At 46.6% G+C, this 26,275-nt stretch overlaps 1 protein-coding gene across 1 annotated transcript; it reads left to right on the top strand.

Annotated features, from left to right (window-relative positions):
* The first annotated feature begins 1,552 nt into the window (after nucleotides 1-1,552).
* Nucleotides 1,553-24,940, top strand: LOC306811920 (L-gulonolactone oxidase-like). Its single transcript, XM_079326045.1, has 12 exons — nucleotides 1,553-1,786; nucleotides 4,130-4,231; nucleotides 6,085-6,210; nucleotides 6,483-6,577; nucleotides 7,390-7,480; nucleotides 8,684-8,869; nucleotides 16,021-16,128; nucleotides 17,338-17,414; nucleotides 18,921-19,070; nucleotides 20,598-20,762; nucleotides 22,138-22,228; nucleotides 24,764-24,940. The coding sequence occupies exons 1-12, from the start codon at nucleotides 1,784-1,786 to the stop codon at nucleotides 24,890-24,892; spliced, it is 1,323 nt and encodes a 440-aa protein (XP_079182171.1). The 5' UTR covers nucleotides 1,553-1,783; the 3' UTR covers nucleotides 24,893-24,940.
* Nucleotides 24,941-26,275: the final 1,335 nt, after the last annotated feature.

Genomic DNA, 26,275 nt, shown 5'->3' with positions numbered 1-26,275 from the left:
GACCTCCCCTTGTGCTCCCACATTCCCAAAATCTTTTCCCTCTTTCCCGATTTTCCCTTCTCCCAGGAATTCCCAGCCTGAATCCCCAAAATAACTGGAAATTTTTTCCCACTTTCCCCCTTTTCCTGGTTTTCCCAGATAATTCCCTTCCTGAACCCTCCCTGTGCTTCCCAAATCCCAAAATCACCGGATTTTTTTCCCTCTTTTCCCATTTTCCCAGTTTTCCAATTAATTCCCTGCCTGAATTATCCCCACATTCCCAAAATCTCTTCAATCTTTTCCCTATTTTTCCTTTTCTCAGGAATTCCCTGCCTGAACCCCCAAATCCTCTGGAATTTTCTCCCTCTTTTCCCTTTTCCCATTTTCCCAGCACTCCAAGGTGAACAACCACAAATCCTTGGAATTTTGGGGAGATTTGAACCCCCAGGAGCCGGGAATTCCCAGCCTGAACCCTCAAAATATTTGGAACCTTTTCCATCGAAGTCTCTGGAATCTTACCCTATTTTCCCGATTTTTCCACTTTTCCCAAGAATTCCTTGCCTGAGACCAACCCTGTGCTTCCAAAATCCCAAAATCTCAGGAATCTTTTCTCCATTTTCCCCTTTTCCCAGTTTTCCAAGGAATTCCCTGCCTGAATCCCCCCCCCCCCGCCCGCCCAGTCTCAAAATCTCTGGAATATTTTCCTTTTTTTTTTTTTTTTCTCCCATTTTCCCAGGAATTCCCCACCTGAGCCCCCAAAATCTTTGGAATCTTTCCCCTATTTTCCCGATTTTTCAACTTTTCCGAGGAATTCCTTGCCTGAGACCACTCCCAATACTCCCCAAAATCCCCAAAATCTCTGGAATTTATCCCTCTTTCCCCCTTTTCCCAGCACTCCAACCCCAAATCCTCGGAATTCCCGGCTCCAATCCCTTCCCCCTTTCCCGCTTTTCCAGCCGCCCCCTCCTCCCTCTGGAATTGCGCAATTCCCGCCGGAATTTTCCCACATTTTCCCCTTTTCCCAGAAATTCCCTGCCCGAACCCCTCTCTGTGCTCCCACATTCCCAAAATCTCTGGAATTTCTTCCCCTTTTTCCAACTTTTTCAGTTTTCCCAAGAATTCCCAGCCTGAACTCCCAAAATTCCTGGAACCTTTACCCTATTTTCCCGTTTTCCCGGTTTTCCAAGGAATTCTCTCTCTGTGTCCCCCCTTGTGCTTCCCAAATCCCCAAATCCTTGGAATCTTCTCCCTCTTTTCCCTCTTTTCCCTCCTTTCCTGATTTTCCCCTTTTCCCAGGAATTTCTTGCCTGAATCCCCAAAACCTCTGGAGTTTTTCCACTATTTTCCCAGTTTTCCCACTAATTCCCTGCCTGAGACCCCCCCTGTGCTCCCAAATTCCTAAAATCTCTGGAATCTTTTCCCTCTTTTCCCCTTTTCCCAGTTTCTCCTGCCTGAATCCTCATTTTCTTTGGAATATTTTCCCGATTTTTCCTCTTTTCTCAGGAATTCCCTGGTTATGACCCCCCGTGTGATTCCCAAATCCCCAAAATCTTTGGAATTTTTTTCCCTCTTTCTCATTTTCCCCCTTTTCCCGGCATTCCAACCCCAAATCCTCGGAATTCCCGGCTCCAATCCCTTCCCCCCTCCCGCTTTTCCAGCCGCCCCCTCCTCCCTCTGGAATTGCGCAATTCCCAGGGGAAAAGCTCTTCCCACTTTTCCTCCCATTCTCCGGGAATTCCTGAACCGGGAGCGAGCTCGGATCCATCCCCAAATTCCTGCCGGGAATTTCCACAGCGTCTCCAGGATGGTGAGGAAAATCCAGCCGGGATTTTTCCCTTTTTTTTGAATTAAGTCAGGAAATTTGGGGATCCAAATCTCCCCCTGGAAAAACCAGCGAAATTCCCGAAAATTCCCGGGATAAATGAGCCTCGGAGGGAATTTTATTTTTCTCAAACCAAGGTTTTTAAATTCCCAATTTTTTGGTGGTTTTGGGAATTTTTTTTTTTTCCCGTTTTTCTGGCTCGGGTCCCGGATTTTTCTTGGATTCGGGAAGCGGCCGCCCCTCCCCCAAGGCTCCCGGCTGTTTTCTGGGATCTTTGGAATTTCTTCCCGAAATTCCAGGGCGGAGGCACCTCCTTGGGAGGGGGGAGGGGTCATCCCTGGGATTTGGGGCAACCGGGAATGAGGTGGGATTTAGGGAAGGGCATTCGGGAATTTGGGAATTCGAGGAGGGAATTTGGGGAGGGAGTTTAGAAAGAAAGAGAATTTAGGAATTTGGGAAGAGAATTTGGGAACATGGGAAAGGAAAGATTCCCAAGGGAAGAGAATTTGGGAAGGGAATTTGGGAATGGAATTTGGGAATTTGGGGTTTTGGGAAGGGAATTTGGGAATCTGGGAAGGGAATTTGGGATTTTGGTAAGGGAAAGGAATTTGGGAAGGGAGTTTGGGAAGGAAAGGAATTACAGAAGGAAATTTGGGAAGGTAAAGATTCCCAAGGGAAGGGAATTTGGGAATCAGGGAAGGGAATTTGGGAAGGGAATTTAGGAAGGGAAAGGAACCTGGGAAAGGAATTTTGGGCAAGGAATTTGGGAATGGAGTTTGGGAATTAGGGAAAGTAATTTGGGAAGGGAAAAGAATTTGGGAAGGGCAGGATTCCCAAGGAAAGGGAATTTGGGAAACTGAGGAAGGTGAGGGAGTTTGGGAGCAGAATTTGAAGATTTGGAAATTGGGGAAGGGAAGTGAATTTGGAAATTTGGGAATGTGAGAATTAGAGAAGGGAATCATTCCATGGGAAGGGAATTGGGGAAGTGAATTTGGGAATTTGGGAAGAGAAGAGAATTTGTGCACAGAATTTGGGAAGGGAATTTGGGAATTTGGGAGTCTGGAAATTCGGGAAGGGAATTTGGGAATTTGGAAAGGGAATTTGGGAAGGGAGTTTGGGAATGAAAAGGAATTTGGGAATTGGGAATTTGGGAAGGAAAGAATTCCACAGGGAAGGGAATCTGGGGAGGGAATTTGGGAAGGGAAAGGAATTTTGGAATCTGGGAAGGGAATTTGGGAATTCCGGAAGGGAAGGATTCCCAAGGGAAGGGATTTGGGGATTTTGGGAAGGGAAGGATTTGAGAATCATCTCTTGGAGCTGAGGTGGGAATGGAGAAAGAAAGAGAAGGAAAACGGGATCCAGATCCCACAGGATGGTCCCAATCCCAATCCCAGTGGGATTGAGCCTCCTCTGGATTCCCATGGGATAATCCCAATCCCTCTGGGACTGGATCCAGCCCCTCTGGATTCCCTTGGGATCATCCCGATCCCCTTGGGATCAGCTCCAGCCCCTCCGGATCACCTGGTTCCCCATGGAATGGGATCCAAAGCTGATGGAATGATCCCAATCCCAATGGGATCGGAACTGCTCCAGATTCCCATGGAATGGGATCCAGATTCCCATGGGATGATCCCCATCCCTGTGGGACAGGATCCAACCCCTCTGGATCCCATTGGGATTGACTCCATCCCCCTCCAGATTCCATGGGATGATCCCAATCCCATTGGTATCAACCCCATCCCATCAGGATTTCCATGGAATTATCCCAATCCCGTTGGGATCGGCTCCATCCTCCTCCAGATCCCATGGGATGATCCCAATCCCGTTGGGATCAGCTCCAGACCAGATCCCATGGGATGATCCCAATCCCTTTGGAATCAGCTCCAGACCAGATCCCATGGGATGATCCCAATCCCTTTGGGATCAGCTCTATCCCCTATGGATTCCCATGGGATCATCCCAATCCCTGTGGGATCAGCTCCATCCCATCAGGATTCCCATGGGATGATCCCAATCCCTTTGGGATCGACTCCATCCCCCTCCAGATCCCACGGGATCATCCCAATCCCGTTGGGATCAGCTCCATCCCCTCAGGATCAGATCCAGACCAGATCCCACGGGATGATCCCAGTCCCTTTGGGATCGACTCCACCCCCCTCCAGATCCCACGGGATGATCCCAATCCCGTTGGGATCGACTCCACCCCCCTCCAGATCCCACGGGATGATCCCAATCCCTTTGGGATCGACTCCATCCCCCTCCAGATCCCACTGGATGATCCCAATCCCGTTGGGATCGACTCCATCCCCTCGGGATCTCTCGTTCCAGGTGCAGGGACAAGCAGGAGTGAAATTCCAGAACTGGGCCGGCACCTACGGATCCTCTCCGGAGCTTTTCTTCCGGCCCCGCTCCGTGGAGGAAATCCGGGAGGTACCCAGGGAATTCCAGGAGGGAAAACTCTGGGAATTATCCAGGATTCCCCAGGGGAACAACGGGAATTCTTCCTTTTGCTCCAGGAAATCTGGGACGGCCCCGATCCCCGCAGGAATTCCCGGGGTGATCCCAAAGGAAAATCCTGAATCAGGGAGGATTTCATGGAATTATCCCAGAAAATGGATTTTGGGAATTCTCGGGATGGGTTTGGAGGGAGATTCCAGGTGGTTTTCCATAGATCCTGGATTTTGGGGTTGGTTTTTTGGGTGGTTAAGATCAGATTTTCAGGATATTCCTGGTGATTTTGGGATGGGTTTTCTGGGATATTCCCAGTGTTTTGGGATTGGTTTTCAGATCTATTCCAGGCGGTTTTCCATAGATTTCCTGGATTTTTGGGATGGGTTTTTAGGGATATTCCTCGGTTTTTTGGATCATTTTTTGGGATATTCCCACTGTTTTGGGGTCGGTTTTCAGGGATATTCCTGGTGTTTTTCCATAGATCCCGGATTTTGGGGTTGGTTTTTTGGGTGGTTTAGGATATTCAGGATATTCCTGGTGTTTTAGGGTTTTTTGGGATATTCCCAGTGGTTTTTCATACATCCTGGATTTTGGGATGGGTTTTTCGGGGTATTCATGATATTTTTCCACAGATCCCAGATTTTGGGATTTTAGGGATATTCCCAGTCTTTTAGGATTAATTTTTAGGGATATTCCTGGTGATTTTGAGATGGGTTTTCTGGGATATTCCCACTGTTTTAGGATTGATTTTTAGGGATATTCCTGGTGATTTTGGGATGGGTTTTCTGGGATATTCCCAGTGTTTTGGGATTGGTTTTCAGATCTATTCCAGGCGGTTTTCCATAGATTTCCTGGATTTTTGGGATGGGTTTTTAGGGATATTCCTGATTTTTTTGGATCATTTTTTGAGATATTCCCACTGTTTTGGGGTCGGTTTTCAGGGATATTCCTGGTGTTTTTCCATAGATCCTGGATTTTGGGGTTGGTTTTTTGGGTGGTTTAGGATATTCAGGATATTCCTGGTGTTTTAGGGTTTTTTGGATATTCCCAGTGCTTTTCCACACGGATTGTGGATTTTGGATTTTTGGGATATTCCCCATGTTTTTTTGGATTGTTTTTTTGGGATATTCCCAGTGTTTTTCCATAGATCCTGGATGGGGTTTTTTTGGATATTTCACATGGTTTTCCATACATCCTGGATTTTGGGATGGGTTTTTCGGGGTATTCGTGATATTTTTCCCCAGATCCCGGATTTTGGGATTTTAGGGATATTCCCAGTGTTTTAGAGTTGATTTTAAGGGATATTCCTGGTGATTTTGGGATGGGTTTTCTGGGATGTTCCCAGTGGTTTTTTAGGGACATTCCCGGTGGTTTTGTGTGGGTTTCCAGGACATTCCCGATGTTTTTGGGTGGGTTTCCCGGGACATTCCCAATGTTTTTGGGTGGTTTTTAGGGACATTCCCGATGTTTTTGGGTGGGTTTCCAGAACATTCCCAATGTTTTTGGGTGGTTTTTAGGGACATTCCCAGTGTTTATGGCTGGATTTCCCGGGACATTCCCAATTTTTTGGGGTGGTTTCCAGGACATTCCCAATGTTTTATGGTTTTTAGGAACATTCTTAGTCTTTTTGGGTGGTTTTTTGGGACATTCCCGGTGTTTATGGCTGGGTTTCCCGGGACATTCCCAATTTTTTTAGGTGGGTTTCCTGGGACATTCCCAATTTTTTTAGGTGGGTTTCCTGGGACATTCCCAATTTTTTTGGGCGGGTTTCCCGGGACATTCCCAGTTTTTTTGGGCGGGTTTCCCGGGACATTCCCGGTGTTTTCCCGCAGATCCTGGAGCTGGCCCGGCAGCGGGGGAAGCGGGTGAAGGTGGTGGGGGGGGGTCACTCCCCCTCGGACATCGCCTGCTCCGAGGATTTCATGATCCACATGGGAAAAATCAACCGGATCCTGCAGGTGAGAGCCGGGATATTCCCGGGATATTCCCAGAAAAAATCCTGGCAACGGCACCATCCCGGAAAATCACCGGGAATTAAGGAAGGAAATGCAGCTTCCCTGGGAAAATCCTCATGGGAAAAGGCGGGAAATTCCTCCCTAGGAGCTGGGGAAGATTCCAGAATTTGGGAATGGGGCCGGATCGAGGGTTGGGATGTGGTTTGGGATGGGAATTGTCCCTGGATTTGGGAAGAGTTTTTGGTCGGGAATGGCACCGGATCCCGGTTTTCCAGGTGGACAAGGAGAAGCTGCAGGTGAAGGTGGAAGCGGGAATTCTGCTCTCGGAGCTGAACCTGGAGCTGGAGAAACACGGGATGGCCCTGGCCAAGTGAGCGGGATCGGGAATGATGGGAATGACAGGAATGATGGGAATGGGAATGGGGAATGGGAAGAATGGGAAAAACGGGAAAAATGGGAGTGGGAACTGGGAATGGAAATGGGAAGAATGGGGAAAATTGGAATAATGGGAATAATGGGGATAATGGGAATAATGGGAATGCGGATGGGAATAGGAACTGGGATTGGGAAGAATGGGAAGAATGGGAGTGGGGATGGGAACTGGGAATGAGAATAAGAATGGGAATACGAATGGGGAATTTCCATTGTATTTTGGGGATATTCCCTCATGGAAAAGGTTTCCAGCCATTCCAGGAGAGATTGAAATTCCCATGGATCTGGGGAATGGTTGGATTCTGGCATCTCCAGTAGATTTTTCAAACCAAACAATTCCCGGAATCCTGAATTCTGGGAATTCCAATTTTTCCAGAGCTTTTTTCTGACCCAGAAATCATTCCATGATGCCGGAATTCTGTAGAATCAACCCAGGGATTCCATTTGTTCCAAAGCTTTTTCCCAACCCAATTTCAGGAATCCACGGAATCCACCCAGGTTTTCCACTCCCATTTTCCACCCCTGGAATTCCTTGGGATGGATTTTTCCATGGATATTTTCCCTGTGGATCCTCCCCAGCCCTTCTCCACCGGGATTTCTCTGGATCAATCCCAAATCCTTTGGAATCCACCTGGGAAAGGCGTCTTCATCCCAAAAAAAGGGTTGGAAAAGAGGGATGGGATCCGTCGGAATTCTCATCCCGAGTTTTTCCCCTGGGAATTCTCATCCTGAGATTTTTCCCGTTCCCAGTTTAGGAGCCGTGTCCGAGGTGACAGCGGCCGGAGTCATCGGCACCGGGACCCACAACACCGGGATCAGCCACGGAATTCTGCCCACCCAGGTGGGATCCTGGGAATTCCGGGAATTCCGGGAATTCCAGACACGCCTCCGGGTCTGGGGAATCCGCCAATCCCGCTCCAAGATCCACAAAGGGAATCTGGGATGTGGCAGCTCCATCCCCAAAAATATTCCACGAGCTTGGGGAAATCTGGGATCATGGAATTCCGTGGGATGGGATTTCAGGGATTTTCCCACCCAAATTGTTCTGGGATTCCATGAATTTCCCCGTTCCATATCCCTCCCAGAATTCCTGCAGGGAATTCCCATCCCAACCGAAAAATTTCCTCCGTTCCCGCAGGAAAATCCCCAAAAATTCCAGCAATTCCTGTTCTCTGCTTTCCACCTTTTTTCCATCCATCCAATGGAAAAATTCCCTGGAATTCCAGCTGGGCCATGCAGACCATGCAGGGAATTCAGGGAAGGGATGGAATTCTTGGAATGTTCAGAGCAGAGCCAGGAGTTGGATGATCCCGGTGGATCCGGCTCCGGATATTCCAAAATCCGTGAGATGGCAGCTGGGATCCCAACTGCTCATCCTGGAATTTTGGGAAGGAATTCCCGGCTGGGAGGAGCTGGGAAAGAATTCCCAGAGGATTCCTGGATCCCTGGGAGTGTCCCAGGAAATCCTGGATCAGCCTGGGATTGGGGATGGGATTGAAGGTCCATGGATCCCATCCATGGAATTCCAGGATTCTGGGATCCAGGACACTCAGGACCCATCCTGAGGGATTTTTCTGGAATTCAGGGATGGAAAAGGAAAGGGAGACCCTTCCTGGAATCCCAAATTCCCAGAGAATTCCCAAAATTCCTTCCTAGAGAGGAATTGGGATGGAGGATAGATCCAATGCCAGACTGGGAAATTGCCTGGGAAAGTGGGAAATGGGATTTGGGAAGGAATTCCTGGGGTATCCCAATGATCCCAAAAAAACCCTCAAATCCCCTCCAAGAAAAAAAACCAAAAAGCTCCAAATCCCAAAAAAAACTCAACATTCCTGAAAAAAAAAAAATAAATCCTGAAGATGCCAAAAAAATTCCAAAACAATCCCAAAAACTCACTCCAAATCCCAAAAATTCCCAAAGGAATTCCCAGCTGGGCTGGAATTCCCAGAAAATCCTTGGGTTTGTCCAATGAAAATTAAATCACGAAATCCCGCTCGGGAATTCCCCATTCCCAAAATCCCTGGGATTCTTTCCCTTTTTCCAGGTCGTGGCTGTTTCCCTGCTCCTGGCCTCGGGGGAAATCCTGGAATGTTCGGAATCCGTCAATCCCGAGGTTTTCCAGGCTGCCCGACTCCACCTGGGATGTTTGGGAATCGTCGTGTCCGTCACCTTCCAGTGCGTCCCGGAATTCCGGCTGCGCGAGGTCGCCTTCCCCTCCACCCTCTCCCAGGTATGGAAAATTCCGGAATTTTGGGAATTTCGGGATGATCCCAAGGGCTGAAAAGCGGGGAGGAAATTTCTGAATTATGGGAATTCCAGGATGGTCCAAAGGGCTAGAAAAACAGGGAAGAAAATGTGGAATTTTGAGAATTCCAGAATGATCCAAAGGGCTCAAACACAGGGAGAAAATTCTCAAATTTGGGGAATTCTGGGGTGATCCAAAGGGCTTGAAAAACAGGGGAAATATCTGGAATTTTGGGAATTCTGGGGTGATCCAAAGAGCTCCAAGAACATGGAGAGAATTCCCAAATGTTGGGACTTTTTTTTCCTGAATTTTGGGAATGCCAGGATGATCCAAAGGGCTCAAACACAGGGAGAAAATTCCCGAATTTTGGGAATTCTGGGATGATTCAAAGGGCTGGAAAAACAGGGAAGAAAATTTGGAATTTTGAGAATTTCAGGATGATCCAAAGGGTTGCCAAAAAAATGGAGAAAATTCACAAATTTTGGGAATTCTGGGATGATCCAAAGAACTCCAAGAACACGGAGAAAAATCCTGAATTTTGGAAATTACAGGATGATCCAAAAGGCTCAAACACAGGGAGAAAATTCCTGAATTTTGAGAATTCCAGGATGATCCCAAGGGCTGAAAAGCAGGGAGGAAATTCCCAAATTTTGGGAATTCTGAGGTGATCCAAAGGGCTCGAAAAACAGGAAAAATATCTGGAATTTTGGGAATTCTGGGGTGATCCAAAGAGCTCCAAGAACACGGAAAAAATTCCCAGATTTTGGGAATCTGGGATGATCCCAAAGGGCTCAAAAACAGGGAGGAAATTTCTGAATTTTGGGAATTCCAGGATGATCCAAAGGGTTGCCAAAAAAAAAAAAAAAAAAAAATGGAGACAATTCACAGATTTTTGGGAATTCTGGGATGATCTAAAGGGCTGCAAAAACATGAGGAAATTCCCAAATTTTGGGAGTTCCAGGATGATCCAAGAGGGTCAAACACAGGGAGAAAATTCCAGAATTTTGAGAATTCCAGGATGATACAAAGTGCTCGAAAAACAGGGAAAATAGCCGGAATTTTGGGAATTCTGGGGTGATCCAAAGAGCTCCAAGAACATGGAGAAAACTCCTGAATTTTGAGAATTCCAGGATGATCCCAAAGGATTGACAAAAAAAAATGGAGAAAATACCCAAATTTTGGGGATTCTGGGATGATCTAAAGGGCTCAAATACAGGGAAAAAAAAATCTTGAATTTTGGGAATTCTGGCATGATCCAAACACACCCAAAAACATTGGGAAATTTCCCAGATTTGGGGAATTCTGAGGTGATCCAAAGGGCACCAAGAACATGGAGAAAATTCCCAAATCTTGGGAATTCTGGGATGGTCCAAAGGGCTCCCAAGTCCCTCATTCCCACCTTTTTCCAAGGCCTGGAATTCCTTGATCCAGGAAATTCCAGCTCTGGAATGAAAATTCCAGCTCATGGAAAACGGAAAATCCTTGGAGCAAGAACATTCCAGAATTTATTTTTTTTTAGGGATTGAATAATTCAAGGCTGGAGGATTTGAATTCCCAAATTCTCATCTGAATCCATCCAGCTGTTTGGGAAAACCGGGAATGTGGAATTCCAGAATTCCCCAAATTTTGGCTCCTCTTTTCCCTGGGAATTCCAAAGGGAATTTCTCCATTCCAAGATATGGAAAATGGGAAAAAATGGGAAAAAGTGGAGGAGGAAAATGGGAGAAAATGGGAAAGAACAGGAACAAATGTGAAAAAATGGGGAAAAAAAAGGGAAAATGGGGAAAATGAGGAAAAATGGAAATAAAGGATGGAAATGGGGGAAAAACAGGAAAATGGGGAAAGAAGGGGAAAAAAACAGGGAAAATGGGAGAAAGTGGAAAAAACCCAAGAAAAATGGGGAAAATGAGGAAAAATGGGATGAATGGGAAAAAATAGGAAAAAACAGGCAAGAACGGGAAAAATGGGGAAAAATGGGAAAAGGGAAAAAACGTGAAAAAAATGGGGGAAAAAAGGGAAAATTGGAGGAAATAGGGAAAAGGGGAAAATATGGCAGAAAATGGGAGAAAAACAAGAAAAATGTGAAAAAGGAGGAAAATGGGGAAAAAACCAGGAAAAATAGGACAAGAACAGGAAAAAATGGGAAAAAGTGGGGGGAAAGAAAAAAGGGGTGAAATGGGGAAAATGGGGGGAAAATGGGAAATGGAGAAAAACAGGGAAAAATGAGGAAAAAAAACGGAAAAAAAAAGAGACAAAAACGGGAAAAAATCAGAGAACATGGGAATCCCCCTCATTCCAGGATATTTTTTTTTCCCATTCCTGATTTTTCCATCCAAGTTAAACGGCTCCAGATTTATTTATTTATTCATTTATTTATTTATTCATTCATTTATTTTTCTGGGAATTTTTCAGGGAATTCCATGGATTTGAGGGTGGGATGGGAATGTGCCGGATCCTTCCCTTTGTGCTTTCCCTCCCGAGGGATTTTCCCTAAATCCATCCCTGAATTTTCCAACCCCTTCCCTCCATCCTTTCCCACATTCCCTGAATTCCAGGATTTTCCCTGCATCCTTTCCCACTTTTCCTGGTTTTTTCCCCACATTCTTTAAATCCTTTCCCAATTTTCCTGCGTTTTCCAGCCCCTTCCCTGCATCTTTTCCCAGTTTTCCTCCATCCTTTGGGATTTCCTCCTCCTCCTTTCCCATTTTCCCAAAATCCATTCCCACATTCCCTGGATTCTTTCCCCCTCTTTCCTTCATCATTTTCCTGCTTTTCCTGCATTTTCCAGCCCCTTCCCTCCATCCTTTCCCAAATTTTTTCCATCCTTTCCCAAATTTTTTCCATCCTTTCCCAAATTTTTTCCATCCTTTCCCACCTTTCCCGTGTCTTCCAAACCTTTCCCTGGATCTTTTCCCTCTTTTCCTGCATTTTCCAGCCCCTTCCCTCCATCCTCTCCTGCATTCCCAAAATCCATTCTCACATTCCCTGGATTTTCTCCCACCTTTCCTGGATTCTTTCCCACATCCCCAATGTCCTTTCCTACATTTCCTCCTTCCTCCATCCTTTCCCAAAATTCCCTCCATCCTTTCCCAAAATTCCCTCCATCCTTTCCCAAAATTCCCTCCATCCTTTCCTACATTCCCTAAATCCATTTCCCTTTTCTGCATTTTCCAACATTTTCCATCCTTCCTTCCCCACATTCCCTAAATACTTTCACACATTCCCTAAATCCTTCCCTGCATTTTCCAAACTTTTTTCTGCATCGTTTCCCAAAATTCCCTCCATCCTTTCTCACATACCCTAAATCCTTTCCCACATTCCCTAAATCCTTTCCCACATTCCCTAAATCCGTTTCCCTCTTTTCTGCATTTTCCAACATTTTCCATCCTTCCTTCCCCACATTCCCTAAATCCTTCCCTTCATTTTCCAAACTTTTTTCTGCATCTTTCCCAAAATTCCTTGAATCCTTTCCCAAAATTCCCTAAATCCTTTCCTACATTCCCTAAATCCTTTCCCACATTCCCTAAATCCTTCCCTGCATTTTCCTAACTTTCCCCTGCATCTTTCCCAAAATCCCTTGGGTCCTTTCTCAAAATTCCCTGCATCCTTTCCCAAAATTCCCTCCATCCTTTCCCACATTCCCTGAATCCTTCCCTGCATTTTCCAAACTTTTTTCTGCATCCTTTCTCAAAATTCCCTGAATCCTTTTCCCTCTTCCCAGCATTTTCCAACCCTTTCCCTCCCTCTTTTCCCACATTCCCTAAATCCTTTCCCAAAATTCCCTCCCTCCTTCCCCCCATTCCCCCACCCCCTCCCCTCCTCCCACCCCACTCTATTTTTCCCTGGAAAATCTCCTTCCCTGGATCTCCACCGAGCCCCTCTCCCATCCCATCCCCTCCCCCTCATTCCCGACCCCGGGCAGCAGAGGGAAGGCGGCAATTCCAGAAATACCCTCGTTATCACCTCCCCGATCCCGGCTTTTCATCGGAGCGGAAGGGAATAATGGGCTGGGATATCTGCAGCCTCAGATATCCGGGAATGAGGGATGCAGAGCCCTTGGATCTGGGATTATGCAACCGCCTCATTAAAAAAAAAAAAAAAAAAAAAAAAAAATTAAAAACTCGGGAGAAAGGTCGGGAGAGGACACGGAGAATCCTGGAATGGTTCAGGGTGGGATTTGAGGAGAGGGAATCTCATCCCGGAACAACCCCGCCGTGCCAGGGTGATCCCAATTTCCGTGGATGGTCCCAGGGATTCTCTGGGAATCCCTTCCCTAGATCCCAGCCCAATTCCCTATTTCCCAGTGGAGCCATTCCCTGGCTCCTGCCCCTCCAGCCCTTTCCCCAATCCCAGCTCTCCTTTCCCTCTGCCAAAGGCTCCGAGGATTCCCTGGATCCTGCCCTGATCCAGCTGCACATTCCCGCCTCTCCCAGCCTGGGGTTGGATCCATCCAGGAAGGAATTTCAGGATCCAGGAGCTTCCCATGACCCCAGGGTGATCCAAATCCATCCTTGACGCTCCCAGGGATTCTCTGGGAATTCCAGCCCAGCCAGGAATTCTTTCCCAAATTCATCCCAAATTTTTTTTCCTATTTTGATGGAATTTTTTGGTGATTTTTATTTTTTTTTTTTTTGGTGACTCTTTTTAGGAATTTTTTGGGGGATTTTGCATTTTCTCCAGGATTTCGGGACTTTTGCAAGGGGGGGTGGGGGGTGGAGTTTTTTTGGGTATTGGAACTTTTTTTTTCCTGGGATTTTGTGGGTTTTTGGAGAGGATTTGGGGTTTTGGGGGATCAGCAAGATACCCTGGGATTCTCCAGGAAATCCTTCCCAATTCCCATTTTCCTGCTTTCCCCAGGGAATTCCCTCCATTCCCGGCTCTCCCTGGGATTGCATCCAGCCCCATCCCACTCCTCTCTGGGAAGGAGTTTGGGGAATTCCCTGGGAATTCAGGACTCCAGGAAGGGTCTCCCTCCCCTTTTCCATCCCCAAATTCCATAAAAACCCCTTGGGATGGATCCTGAGTGTCCTGGATCCCAGAATCCCAGAATGGTTTGGAATGGGATCCATGGACCTTCAATCCAATCCCGATCCCAGACTGATCCATGATTTCCTTGGACACTCCCAGGGATCCAGGAATCCTCTGGGAATTCTTTCCCAGCCCCTCCCAGCTGGGAATTCCATCCCAAAATTCCAGGATGAGCAGTTGGGATCCCAGCTGCCATCTCACGGATTTTGGAATATCCAGAGCCGGATCCACCGGGATCATCCAACTCCTGATCCTGCTCTGAACATTCCAAGAATTCCATCCCTTCCCTGAATTCCCTGCATGGTCTGCATGGCCCAGCTGGAATTCCAGGGAATTTTTCCATTGGATGGATGCATGGAAAAAAGGGGCAAAGCCGAGAACAGGAATCGCTGGATTTTTTGGGATTTTCCCATGGGAACGGAGGAAATTTTTCAATTGGGGTGGGAATTCTGGGAGAGATCCAGAACGGGGAAATTCATGGAATCCCGGGATGATTTGGGAGGGAAAATTGCTGAAATCCCATTCTGTGGAATTCCACCATCCCAGATTTTCTTGAGCTCCTGGGAAATTCATGGAATCCCGAGATGATGTGGGTGTGAAAATCCCTGAAATCCCATTCCACGGAATTCCGTGACCCTGATTGTCCTGGATCCCAGAATCCCGGAATGGTTTGGGATGGGATCCAACCCCAGGCACACCCTGGAACGGGATGGGATTGAAGATCCATTAATCCCATCCCCAACCATTCCAGGATTCTGTTGGAATCCCAATTCCAAAAATCCATCCCAAGGACACCCGGAGCCGCTCCCGCCCTTCCCCTGAGCCGGAATTATCCCTCAAAGGCTGATTGAATCCCGGGAATCAAAGGCTGCTCCTGGCAAAGGTCAATTCCCTGATCCTGCCTCGTGGCTGGAGATAATTGGGAATGTTGTGTCCTTTTCCTGTCCTTCTCTAGAATAAAACTGGGGAAAATTCCTTTTTACAGGAATTTCTGGCTGTTTCCGGATCCCTGGAATGTCCAAGGGTGGATTTGGAGCAGCCTGGGATCAGGGATGGAATGGGATGGGATTTAAAATCCATGGATCTCATCCAAAACATTCCAGGATTTTGGGATCCAGGACACTCAGGATCCATCCCGAGGGGTTTTTATGGAATTTGGGGATGGAAAAGGGAAGGGAGACCCTTCCTGGAGTCCCGAATTCCCAAAATTCCCTTCCAGAGAAGAGTTTGGATGGGGATGGATCCAATGCCAGGCTGGGAGAGCCGGGAATGGAGGGAATTCCATGGGAAAGGGGAAAATGGGATTTGGGAAGGAATTCATGGATTATCCTAGGGTATCCCACTGATCAAAAAAAAAAAAAAAAAAAACCCAAATCACCCCAAAAAACACAAAATCCCAGAAAAAAAAGCTGCAAATCCCAAAAAACTCCAGATCCCGTCTCAAAAATCCCTAAAAAAATATATAAACTTTAAAAAAAATTAAAATAAAAAATCCTCCAAAAAAACTAAAAAAAAAAAAACGATTAAAAATTTAAATTTAAAAAATTAAATAAGAAATTTTAAAACGTTAAATTTGGGTGGGATTTGGGAAGGGATCCCAAAATTCCTTCCCAGAGAGGAGTCCATGGTGGTGTCCTTGGAATTTTTCCTGGGAATAATTCCTGGAAATACTTGCTGGGAAGATTTCCTGGGAATATTCCATGGGTATAATTTCCTGGGAATATTTTCTGGGAGTAATTACTGGGAATATTTCTTAGGAAAAATTCCCAGGGAATATTTCCTGGGAATAATTTCCGGGGAAAATTTCCTTGGAATAATTTCCTGGGAATATTTTCCTGGGAATCATCTCCTGGGAAAAATTTCCTGGAAATATTTGTTCACACTAATTTCCTGGGAATATATTCTGGGAATATTTACTGGGAAGATTTCCTAAGAATATTCCATGGGAATAATTCCTGGGAATATTTTCCTGGAATAACTCCTGGCAATATTTCCTCGGAATATTTTCCTGAGAAAAATTTATTGGGATAATTCCTGGGAATATTTCCTGGAGAATAATTTCCCAGGAATAATTCCCACTGGATCCCAACCTTTTCCCATTTTTCCAGGTCCTGGATGAGCTGGAGGAGCACCTGAGAAATTCCCAATATTTCCGATTCCTGTGGTTCCCGCACTCCGAGAACGTCCGGATCATCTACCAGGATCCCACTTCCAAGGCAGGAATTCCAGGATTTTCCAAGCTCTTGGAATTTTCTTGGAAATTCCAGGGATGGAATTTATGCAGGAAACAGAATTTTGGGAATGGGCTGTGCCACTCTCAGAATTCCAGGATTTTCAAGCTCTTGGGATTTTCCTGGCAATTCCAGGGAAGGATTTTGGGTGGGAATCAGAATTTTGGAAATGGGCTCCAACAGCCCTGCTCCCTCTGGGAATTCTGGGATTTTTCATCTTCTTGGAATTTTCCTGGCAATTCCAGAGATAGAATTTGGAAATTTGGGCTGGAAGTAGAATTTTGGGAATGGGCTCTGCCTGCAATCTGCGCTCTGGGAATTCCAGGATTTTCCAAGATTTTGGCATTTTCCCAGAAATTGCAGGGATGGAATCTAGTCAGGAAACAGAATTTTGGGAATGGGCTCTGCCACTCTCAGAATTCCAGGATTTTCCAAGCTCTTGGGATTTTCCTGGCTATTCCAGGGATGAATTTTGGATGGGAAGCAGAATTTTGGGAATGGGCTCCAACTGCTCTTGACACTCTGGGAATTCTGGGATTCTGGGATTGTTCAAGCTTTTGGCATTTTCCCAGAAATTCTGGGGATGGAATTTGGGAATTTGGGTGGGAAGAAGAATTTTGGGAATGGGCTCTGCCACTCTGAGAATTCCGGGATTTTCCAAGATTTTGGCATTTTCCTGGCAATTCCAGGGAGGGAATTTAGTCAGGAAACAGAATTTTGGGAATGGGCTCTGCCACTATCAGAATTCCTGGATTGTCCAAGCTCTTGGAATTTTCCTGGTAATTCCAGGGATAGAATTTAGGCAGGAAGCAGAATTTTGGGAATGGTCTCTTCTTGCTCTCTGGGAATTCCAGGATTTTCCAAGATTTTGGCCTTTTCCCAGCAATTCCAGAGATGAAATCTAGTCAGGAAACAGAATTTTGGGAATGGGCTCTGCCACTCTCAGAATTCCAGGATTTTCCGAGCTCTTGGTATTTTCCTGGCAATTCCAGGGATGGAATTTGGGTGGGTAGCAGGATTTCCCCCTGGCAATTCCAGTTTTTTTCCAGATCTGAGATATTTGGGAATGTTGGGATTCCCTTCTCCAACCCCACCCTTCTCCCAGGTGTATCCCAGTTTTCCATTCCCACTTTCCCACCCTCTAAATCCCTCTCATCCCTAAAATCCATGGTTTTTTTCCTGCTGGATTTGCAGCCTCCCTGCTCCTCCTCCAGCTGGTTTTGGGATTACGCCGTTGGATATTATCTCCTGGAATTCCTCCTCTGGATCAGGTAGGAAAAGGGATTGGGATGGATTTCCCAGGTCTGGCCTCATCCCAGTTTTTTTCCCCTGCTGGGATTTGTTGGGATTTTCCCAGGGAATGCAGAGCTGTCACCTGGAGCCTTCCCGTTCTTGGGAAAAGGAGGAATTTTGGGAATTTTTCCAGGGAATGGTTTGGGATTCGCGGCTGGGGCTGCACTGCCCTCTGGTGTCCACAGAAATCACGGAATTCCACAGGAATCCTGGAATTGCTCAGGCTGGGAAAACGCCCCAATCCAATTCTCCCAGCCCCTGATCCATGTCTGGAATCCCACGGATTTGAAATCCCGGGAATTCCACGCCTGTCCTGGACAGCATTTGGGAATTTGGGAGCAAAGGAGATTTTCTGGGATGGGTTTGGATGTGGGAATATCCTGAATATCCTGGAAAATTATCCAATCCGAAGGAGGGAAAAGAGGGAGTTTGGGACCACTTGGAATTCTGCCAAGGGATCCAAGCAGCCACTCTGGTGAATTCCCAAAAATCCCTCTGGATCCTGGCATACTCTGGAGTTTCCAGGGAAATTCCAAGCATCCCATTCCCAGCTCCAAGTTGGAGAAAGGATTTGAGGGGAGCAAGGTCCAAAATCCCTCGGGATTGGGACATGGGAGGAATCCTGGGATCTAGAATCCTTGGGGAATTGCAGCTTTTCCTCTGGAGACAAATCTCAGGGAAATTCCTAGGAAAAAAAGGCTGGGAAAGGGGAGATTTCCAAGAAATTTGTTGGGATTTTGGGAAGGAATTTCAGGCTGGGATGGAATTCCCAGGGAATCCCTGGATCCCTGTCAGTGTCCAAGAAAAGTCTGGAAAAACTTGGGATTGCTAGATTGGAAGGGATGGGATTGAAGGTCCATGGATCGTATCCCAAACCATTCCGGGATCCAGGGCACTCAGGATCCATCCCGACGGGTCTTTATGGAATTTGGGGATGGAAAAGGGAAGGGAGACCCTTCCTGGAGTCCCAAATTCCCAGTGAAGCCCCTGGAGCCCAAAATTCCTTCCTGGAGAGGAGTGGGGATGGGGATGGATCCAATGCCAGGCTGGGAGAGCTGGGAATGGAGGGAATTCCCTGGGAAAGGGCAAAATGGGATTTGGGAAGGAATTCCTGGGTTATCCCAGGGTACCCTAAAAAAACCCCAAATCCCCTCCCAAAAATCCCCAAATCTTGGAGAAAACATCAAATCCCCCCAAAAAATCCCAAGAAATTCCCTCAAAACCCTTCAAAATCTTAAAAATCCTGTCAAATTTGGGAGGAATTTGGGAAGGAACTCCCAGCTGGGCTGGAATTCCCAGAGAATCCCTAGGAACATCCAAGAAAACATTGGCTCACCCCGGGACAGCGGGGTTGGAACAGGAGCAGGACGGAATTCCATCTCCATGAATCCCACCCCAACCATCCCAGCATTCCATGATCCTTTCCTTTAGCAGATCCCTGGGGAGCAATTCCAGCCCCAATTCCCGTTTTTTTTTCCCGGCAGCTCCTTCATTCCCGGCCTGGTGGTTTGGATCAACCGCCTCTTCTTCCGGCTCCTCTTCAATTCCCGCGTGGAAAACGTCGCCCAGAGCCACCGGATCTTCTCCTACGAGTGTCGCTTCCGCCAGCACGTCCAGGACTGGGCCATTCCCATGTAATTCCCAAAATCCCGGCCCATTCCCATGCAAATTCCCCAATCCGAGTCCATTCCCATGGAAATTCCTGGATTCCAGCCCATTCCCTTGGAAATTCCCGGATTCCAGTCCAGGACTGGGCCATTCCCATGGAATTCCCAAAATCCCGGCCCATTCCCATGGAAATTCCTGGATTCCAGTCCAGGACTGGACCATTCCCATGTAATTCCCAAATCTCGGTCCATTGCCATGGAAATTCCTGGATTCCAGTCCAGGATTGGGCCATTCCCATGGAATTCCCAGATTCCAGTCCAGGACTGGGCCATTCCCATGGAATTCCCAAATCCCAGCCCATTCCCATGGAAATTCCTGAATCCAAGTCCATTCCCATGGAAATTCCTGGATTCCAGTCCAGGATAGGGCTATTCCCATGTAATTCCCAAAATCCCGGCCCATTCCAAGGAATTTACCCAATTCCAGTCCATTCCCATGAAAATTCCCAAATCCCATTCCATTCCCAAGGAAATTCCCAGATCCCAGTCCAGGATTGGGCCATTTCCAAGGAATTCCCACATCCCATTCTACTCCCAAGGAAAATCCCAGATCCCAGTGCAGGGTTGGGCCATTCCCAAGGAAATTCCTGAATTCCAGTCCAGGACTGGGCTATTTCCATGTAGTTCCCAAATCCCAGTTCATTCCTATGGAATTCTGAGATCCCACTTCATTCCCATGGAAATTCCTGATCCCAGGCCCTTCCTGGAATCTTCCTGCCCAGGATTCCCTGGATGAGGAACAAATCCGTGGAAGGAGGGGACACCAGGAATTCCCACCTGGAATCTGAGCACAGGGACCCCTCAAGATCCAAATCCTGGGATCCCAAATCCATGGGAAGAGGATTTCTATTCCCAACTGGAAACATGGATCCCTCCATATCCCAGGATCCCAAATTAATTCCTTTTCCCAGCCCTTTCCTGGGATCTCCTCAATCCCAGAATTCCTGGATGAGAAGCAAATCCACGGAAAGAGGATTTGCCATTCCCACTGGGAATATTTGCATGGGATCCCTCCAGATCCCAATCCCAGGATCCCAAATCCATCCCATGGGAACATTCTGGAACATTCCCTGGACAACCTGGGCCCGGGAGTTCTGCAGGATGGAATTCCATGACCAAACCTTGTCCCATCCATTTTCTGGGATTTCCTCAATCCCAGAATTCCTGGATGAGAAGCAGATCCATGGAAAGAAGATTTGCCATTCCCACTGGGAATATTTGCATGGGATCCCTCCAGATCCCAACTTTAGGATCCCAAATCCATGGGGAAAAGTGATCTGGATTTGGGACACCATTCCCAGCTGGAATCATGGATCCTTCCAGATCCCAATCCCAGGATCCCAAATCCATCCCATGTTGGATCCCCGTATCCATGTGATCCCATGGGAGGAACATGCTGGAACATTCCAGAACATTCCATGGGGCTGGGAATCCCATGGGATGAGTGTCTCCCACCCTCCTTTTTCCATTCACTGGGAATTTTCCTGGCTACAGTGAGAAAACCAAGGAAGCGCTGCTGGAGCTGAAGGCGGCGCTGGAGCGGAATCCCGGGATCGCGGCGCACTTCCCGGTGGAAATCCGCTTTTCCCGGCGGGATGAGATCCTGCTGAGCCCCTGCTTCCAGCGGGACAGCTGCTACATCAACATCATCATGTACAGGTTCGGATCCCTCCCCATCCCGAAATTTTCCCGACGGGAATATCCCACCCGGACACCTGAGCCCATCCCAGGTTTTTTGGGATGTTGTCCCGTTGGAAGATGTAGGAGGGATTGTTGGGATTTTTGCTGGAGAACGCAGGGTTGGGAATTTTGTGGGGTGGAAATTCCATGGCCAAAACTTGTCCCGGCTTTTTCTGGGATCTTCTGAATCCCAGGATTCCCTGGGTGAGGAAAAAGGATCCTAGGGTTCCATGGGAAAAGGGATCTGGATTGGGGACACCATTCCCACCGGGAATATTTGCATGGGATCCCTCTGGATCCCGATCCAGAGATCCCAAATCCATAGGAAAAGGGATCTGGATTTGGGACAACATTACCACAGGGAATATTTTCATGGGATCCTTCCAGATCCAAATCCCAGGATCCCAAATCCATGGGAAGAGGAGACACCATTCCCACTGGGAATCTGAGGATGAGATCCTTCCAGATCCCAATCCTGGGATCCCAAATCCATCCCTTTTCTGAGCTCTCCTCCAGCCTGGAATTCCCTGGATGAGGAATAAATCCATGGAAAACTGGGGACACCATTCCCACCAGGAATATTTGCATGTGATCCCTCCAGTTCTGAATCCTGGAATCCCAAATCCATGAGAAAAGGGATCTGGATTTGGGGTCACCATTCCCACCTGGAATATTCACGTGGGATCCCACCAGATCCCAATCCCAGGATCTCAAATCCATGGGAATCAGGGGGATCTGGATGGAAAAAAATATTCCCACCTGGAAGCATGGAACCCTCCAGATCCCAAAGCCAGAATCCCAAATCCATGGGAAGAGGGATCTGGATTTGGGGGCACCATTCCCACCTGGAATATTCACGTGGGATCCCTCCAGATCCCAATTCCAGGATCCCAAATCCATGGGAATAGGAGACACCATTCCCACCTGGAATATTCACATGGATCCCAGCAGATCCCCATCCCAGGATCCCAAATCCATGGGAAGAGGATTTCCCATTCCCACCTGGAATATTCACATGGATCCCAGCAGATCCCCATCCCAGGATCCCAAACCCATGTGAAGAGGATTTGCCATTCCCACATGGAATATTCATGTGGAATCCCACCAGATCCCAATCCTGGGATCCCAAATCCATGGGAAGAGGATTTCCCATTCCCACCTGGAATATTCACATGGATCCCTCCAGATCCCAATTCCGGGATCCCAAATCCATGGGAATAGGAGACACCATTCCCACCTGGAATATTCACATGGATCCCAGCAGATCCCCATCCCAGGATCCCAAACCCATCGGGAATTCCCGGGGGTGGATCCCTGGCTCTCCCTTCCCGGCTGATTCCCGATCCCGTTCCAGGCCCTACGGGAAGGACGTTCCCAGGCTCCATTACTGGGTCGCCTACGAGGAGATCATGAAGAAACACGGCGGGAGACCCCACTGGGCCAAGGTACGGGAAACGGGAATTTCCTTGGGAAAACGGGAATTTCCTTGGGAAAATGGGAAATTTCCTATGGGAAAATGGGAATTTCCTCCAGGAAAATGGGAATTTCTTATGGGAAAATAGGAAATTTCCTCTGGGAAAATGCACATTTCCTCTGGAAAATGGGAATTTCCTTGGGAAAATGGGAAATTTCTTATGGGAAAATGGGAAATTTCTTATGGGAAAATGGGAATTTTCTTTGGGAAAATGGGAATTTCCTCTGGGAAAATGGGAAATTTCCTTCAGGAAAATAGGAATTTCTTATGGGAAAATGGGAAATTTTCTCCTGGAAGATGGGGAATTTCCTATGGAAAAATGGGAATTTCCTCTAGGAAAATGGGAATTTCTTATAGGAAAACAGGAAATTTCCTCTGGGAAAATGGGAAATTTCCTCCAGGAAAATGGAATTTTCTTTGGGAAAATGGGAAATTTCCTCCTGGAAGATGGGGAATTTCCTATGGAAAAATGGGAATTTCCTCCAAGAAAATGGGAATTTCTTATAGGAAAACAGGAAATTTCCTCTGGGAAAATGGGAATTTCCTACGGGAAAATGGGAATTTCCTTGGGAAAATGGAAAATTTCCTCCAGGAAAATGGGAATTTCTTATGGGAAAATGGGAATTTCCTCTGGGAAAATGCGAATTTTCTACGGGAAAATGGGAATTTCCTTGGGAAAATGGGAATTTTCCTCGGGAAAACAGGAATTTCCTATGGGAAAACAGGAATTCCTTCTGGGAATTTCCTCTGGGAAAATGGAAATTTTCCTCTGGGAAAATGGGAATTTCCTCTGGGAAAACGGGAAATTTTCCCTGGAAACAGGGAATTTCTCCTGGAAAACCAGGATTTTTTTTTCCAAAAATGAGAATTTTTCCAGGAAAAATGTGAAATTTCCTTTGAGAAACTTGGGATTTCTCCTGGAACTCCAGGAATTTTCCTCTGGAAACCATAAATTTCTCGTGGAAAAGCAGGAAATTCTCTTGGAAAACTGGGAATTTCTCCTGGAAAACTGGGAATTTCCCCTGGAAAATCAGGAATTTCACCTGGGAAAGGGTTTGCAGACATGCCGGGATCAGGGAATGTTGCCATCCCACATCCAGATCCAAAATTTGGGAAAAAAATCCCTCCTGAACATTCCCAGACCTGGGAAAAATGGGATTTTAATGGGAAAATTATCCCAGTCCCGGAAAATGAGAGGGATTTTTCTGAAGGGAAACTGAGGCACGGGATTTTTTTTTTTTTTTTTTTTTTTTTTTTTTTTTTTTTTTTTTTTTTTTTTTTTTTTTTTTTTTTTTTTTTTTTTCCCAGATATAGGAATGTTCAGGAGGGAATTTTTCCTATTTTTTGGTTTTTTTGGGTTTTTTTTTTTTTTTAGGGATCCTTTTCCCTTTGCCGTGCCTCAGTTTCCCTGTGGAAAAACGGGAATTTTACAGGGAATTACGTGAAGTTTATCCCAATCCTGGGAAATGGGAGAGATTTTTCCACAGGGAAACTGAGGCACAAAAAAGGGAAGGGGATCCCTAAAAAAAAAACAAAAAAGAGGGGAAATTCCCTCCTGAACATTCCCAGACCTGGGGGAAATGGGAATTTCAATGGGAAAATTATCCCAGTCCTGGAAAATGGGAGGGATTTTTCTGAAGGGAAACTGAGGCACGAGATTTTCCCAGATCTGGGAATGCTCAGGTGAGAATTTTTTTCCAATTTTTTTAAACTGGAAAAGAGGCATATCCAGGAATTCCCTCAATTTTCCCGTGCCTCAGTTTCCCTCTGGAAAAATCACTCTCATTTTCCCATTAAAATTCCCATTTTTAATCAATCTGGGAATGTCCAGGAGGGAATTTTTTCCCAAATTTTGAATTTTTTGAGCCAGGACAGAGGCGGATCCAGGGATCCCCTTCCCTTTCCCGTGCCTCAGTTTCCCTCGGAAAAACGGGAATTTTACCAGGAATTGTGGGAAAATGATCCCAGCTTGATCCCAGAAAATGGGAAGGGTTTTTCCAGAGGAGAAACTGAGGCAGGGGAAAGGGAAGGGGAATTCTGGATCTGCCTCTTCTCCCCTCCAAAATTTGGGAAAAAATTCCCCCCTGAACATTTCCAGATTTAGGGAAAAAAAGGAAATTTTTTTCATGGAAAATTATTCTAATTGTGGGAAATGAAAGGGATTTTTCCAGAGGGAAACTGAGGCACCGGATTTTTCCCAAGACTGGGAATATTCATGAGGGATTTTTTTTTTTTTTTTTTTTTTTTTGAGGAGGGAATTTCCAGAGGGAAACTGAGGCAGAGGGAAAGGAATCCCTAAAAAATAACAAAAGGGGGAAATTCCCTCTTGAACATTCCCAGATTTAGGGGATTTTTACATGGAAAATTATCCCAACCCCTGAAAAATGGGAGGGATTTTTTCCAGAGGGAAACTGAGGCACGAGGTGAGGGAGAAAAATCCCTTCCGGAACATTCCAAGATTTGGGAAAAAAATGGGATTTTGACATGGGAAACGATCCCGCTCCAGGCTCACAGCTGCACCCGGAAGGATTTGGAGAAGATGTACCCGGCATTCCCGAAATTCTGCGCCATCCGGGAAAAGCTGGATCCCACCGGGATCTTCCTCAACGCCTACCTGGAAAAAGTCTTCTACTGAAAACTGGGAAGAATCCCTGGAAAAAATCCCGGAATTCCGAGGTGCTGCATCCTCGGGATGATGAGGATTCGTTCCCATCCAGCTCTGAAATTTTTTCCAGGGAAGCTGCGGAATCTCGTCCCTGGAATTCCTGGAATTCCGCGGAATTCCGGCGATTTTTTTCCCCCCATCAATAAAATTCCTGCAGCAGAATTTTTCCCATTTGGGAATTTGGGGAAGGGGTTGGGAATTGCTGGATGTTCGGGATTGGGAATGGAGATTTCGGGAATTTTTCCATCCCTTCCCGGAATTCCGACATTCCTGGGAATGGGCGCAGAGGAATCGTGGCCAGGAGATGGAAATCATGGAATATTCATCCCAAAATTCCCACTCTGGGAGGATTTTCCAAATATTCCTGGAGCTCCAGAAACTTTGGGAATGTCGCCATTCCCTGGGGAGCTCTTCCAGATCCTGAGACCTTCTGGAATCTTTTCCCCAAAAATTCCAAATTAATCCACCCCTGGCACATCTCCAGGAATTCCATGGGCTTGGATCACCCCAAATCTTGGAATTTCAGCATCATCCCAACTTCCATGTCCTGGATTTTGGACTTCCCAAATTCATGGAATTTTTTCCCACAGTTTATTCATTATTCCCGGTTTATTTTTTGGTGGGATGTTTTTTTCCCATCTCCTTGAAATTCCCAAAAGAATTTTTCTTGGATCTGATGTTTCTGTCCTTTCCCAGCAGCTCAGGAAAAGAATCCCAGAAATCCCAGAAATCCCTAATTTTTTTTTCCTTTGGAAGGAAACAGGAATTCCATGGATTCGTGCTGGAATTAGGGAATGAGAGGTGGGACATGGCCTGGAATCCCAAAAAACCCTGGAATTCTGGGATGGATTGGACCCTCCCCTCAACGTTCCAGATCCCATTTCAACCATTCCCAAAAATTCCATGGATCCAATCCCACCCAACATTCCAGATCCCATTCCAGCCATTCCCAAAAATTCCACCAGCAACAAAAACGAAAAAAAAAACCCAGGAATTCTCACCCCAAAACCGCTTGGATTTGAGATTTTCCCCTTCAGGAAAAACCCTGGAATTCTGAGATGGGTTGGACCCTCCCCTCAACATTCCAGATCCTATTCCAGCCATTCCCAAAAATTCCATGGATCAGATCAGATCCCTCCCATTTCAGCCTCATTTCCCTTCCAGCCATTCCCAGGAATTGCACCAGAAACAAGAAAGGAACAAGAAACGAAAAAAAAAAAAAAACCAAAAAACCAGGAATTGTGACCCCAAATCCCCAAATCCCTTTTTTTGGGGGGGGACCCTCCGGAGATTTTTCCAGCGTTTTTTCCTCTCCCATCCCGGCGCTCTCCATTAACTCCCATCCATCATTCC

The sequence above is a fragment of the Erithacus rubecula genome, assembly GCF_903797595.1.
Source record: "Erithacus rubecula genome assembly, chromosome: 2".
In the NCBI taxonomy this organism is placed as follows: domain Eukaryota; kingdom Metazoa; phylum Chordata; class Aves; order Passeriformes; family Muscicapidae; genus Erithacus; species Erithacus rubecula.
Note: the sequence above shows the minus strand (reverse complement) of the source record. Positions and strands in the feature narration are given on the sequence as shown.

Coding starts and splice junctions, on each gene's coding strand:
- LOC306811920 (XM_079326045.1), top strand. Junction 16,129..17,337: donor ACCAGGATCCCACTTCCAAG/GCAGGAATTCCA, acceptor CTGGATTTGCAG/CCTCCCTGCTCCTCCTCCAG. Junction 22,229..24,763: donor GGAGACCCCACTGGGCCAAG/GTACGGGAAACG, acceptor ATCCCGCTCCAG/GCTCACAGCTGCACCCGGAA.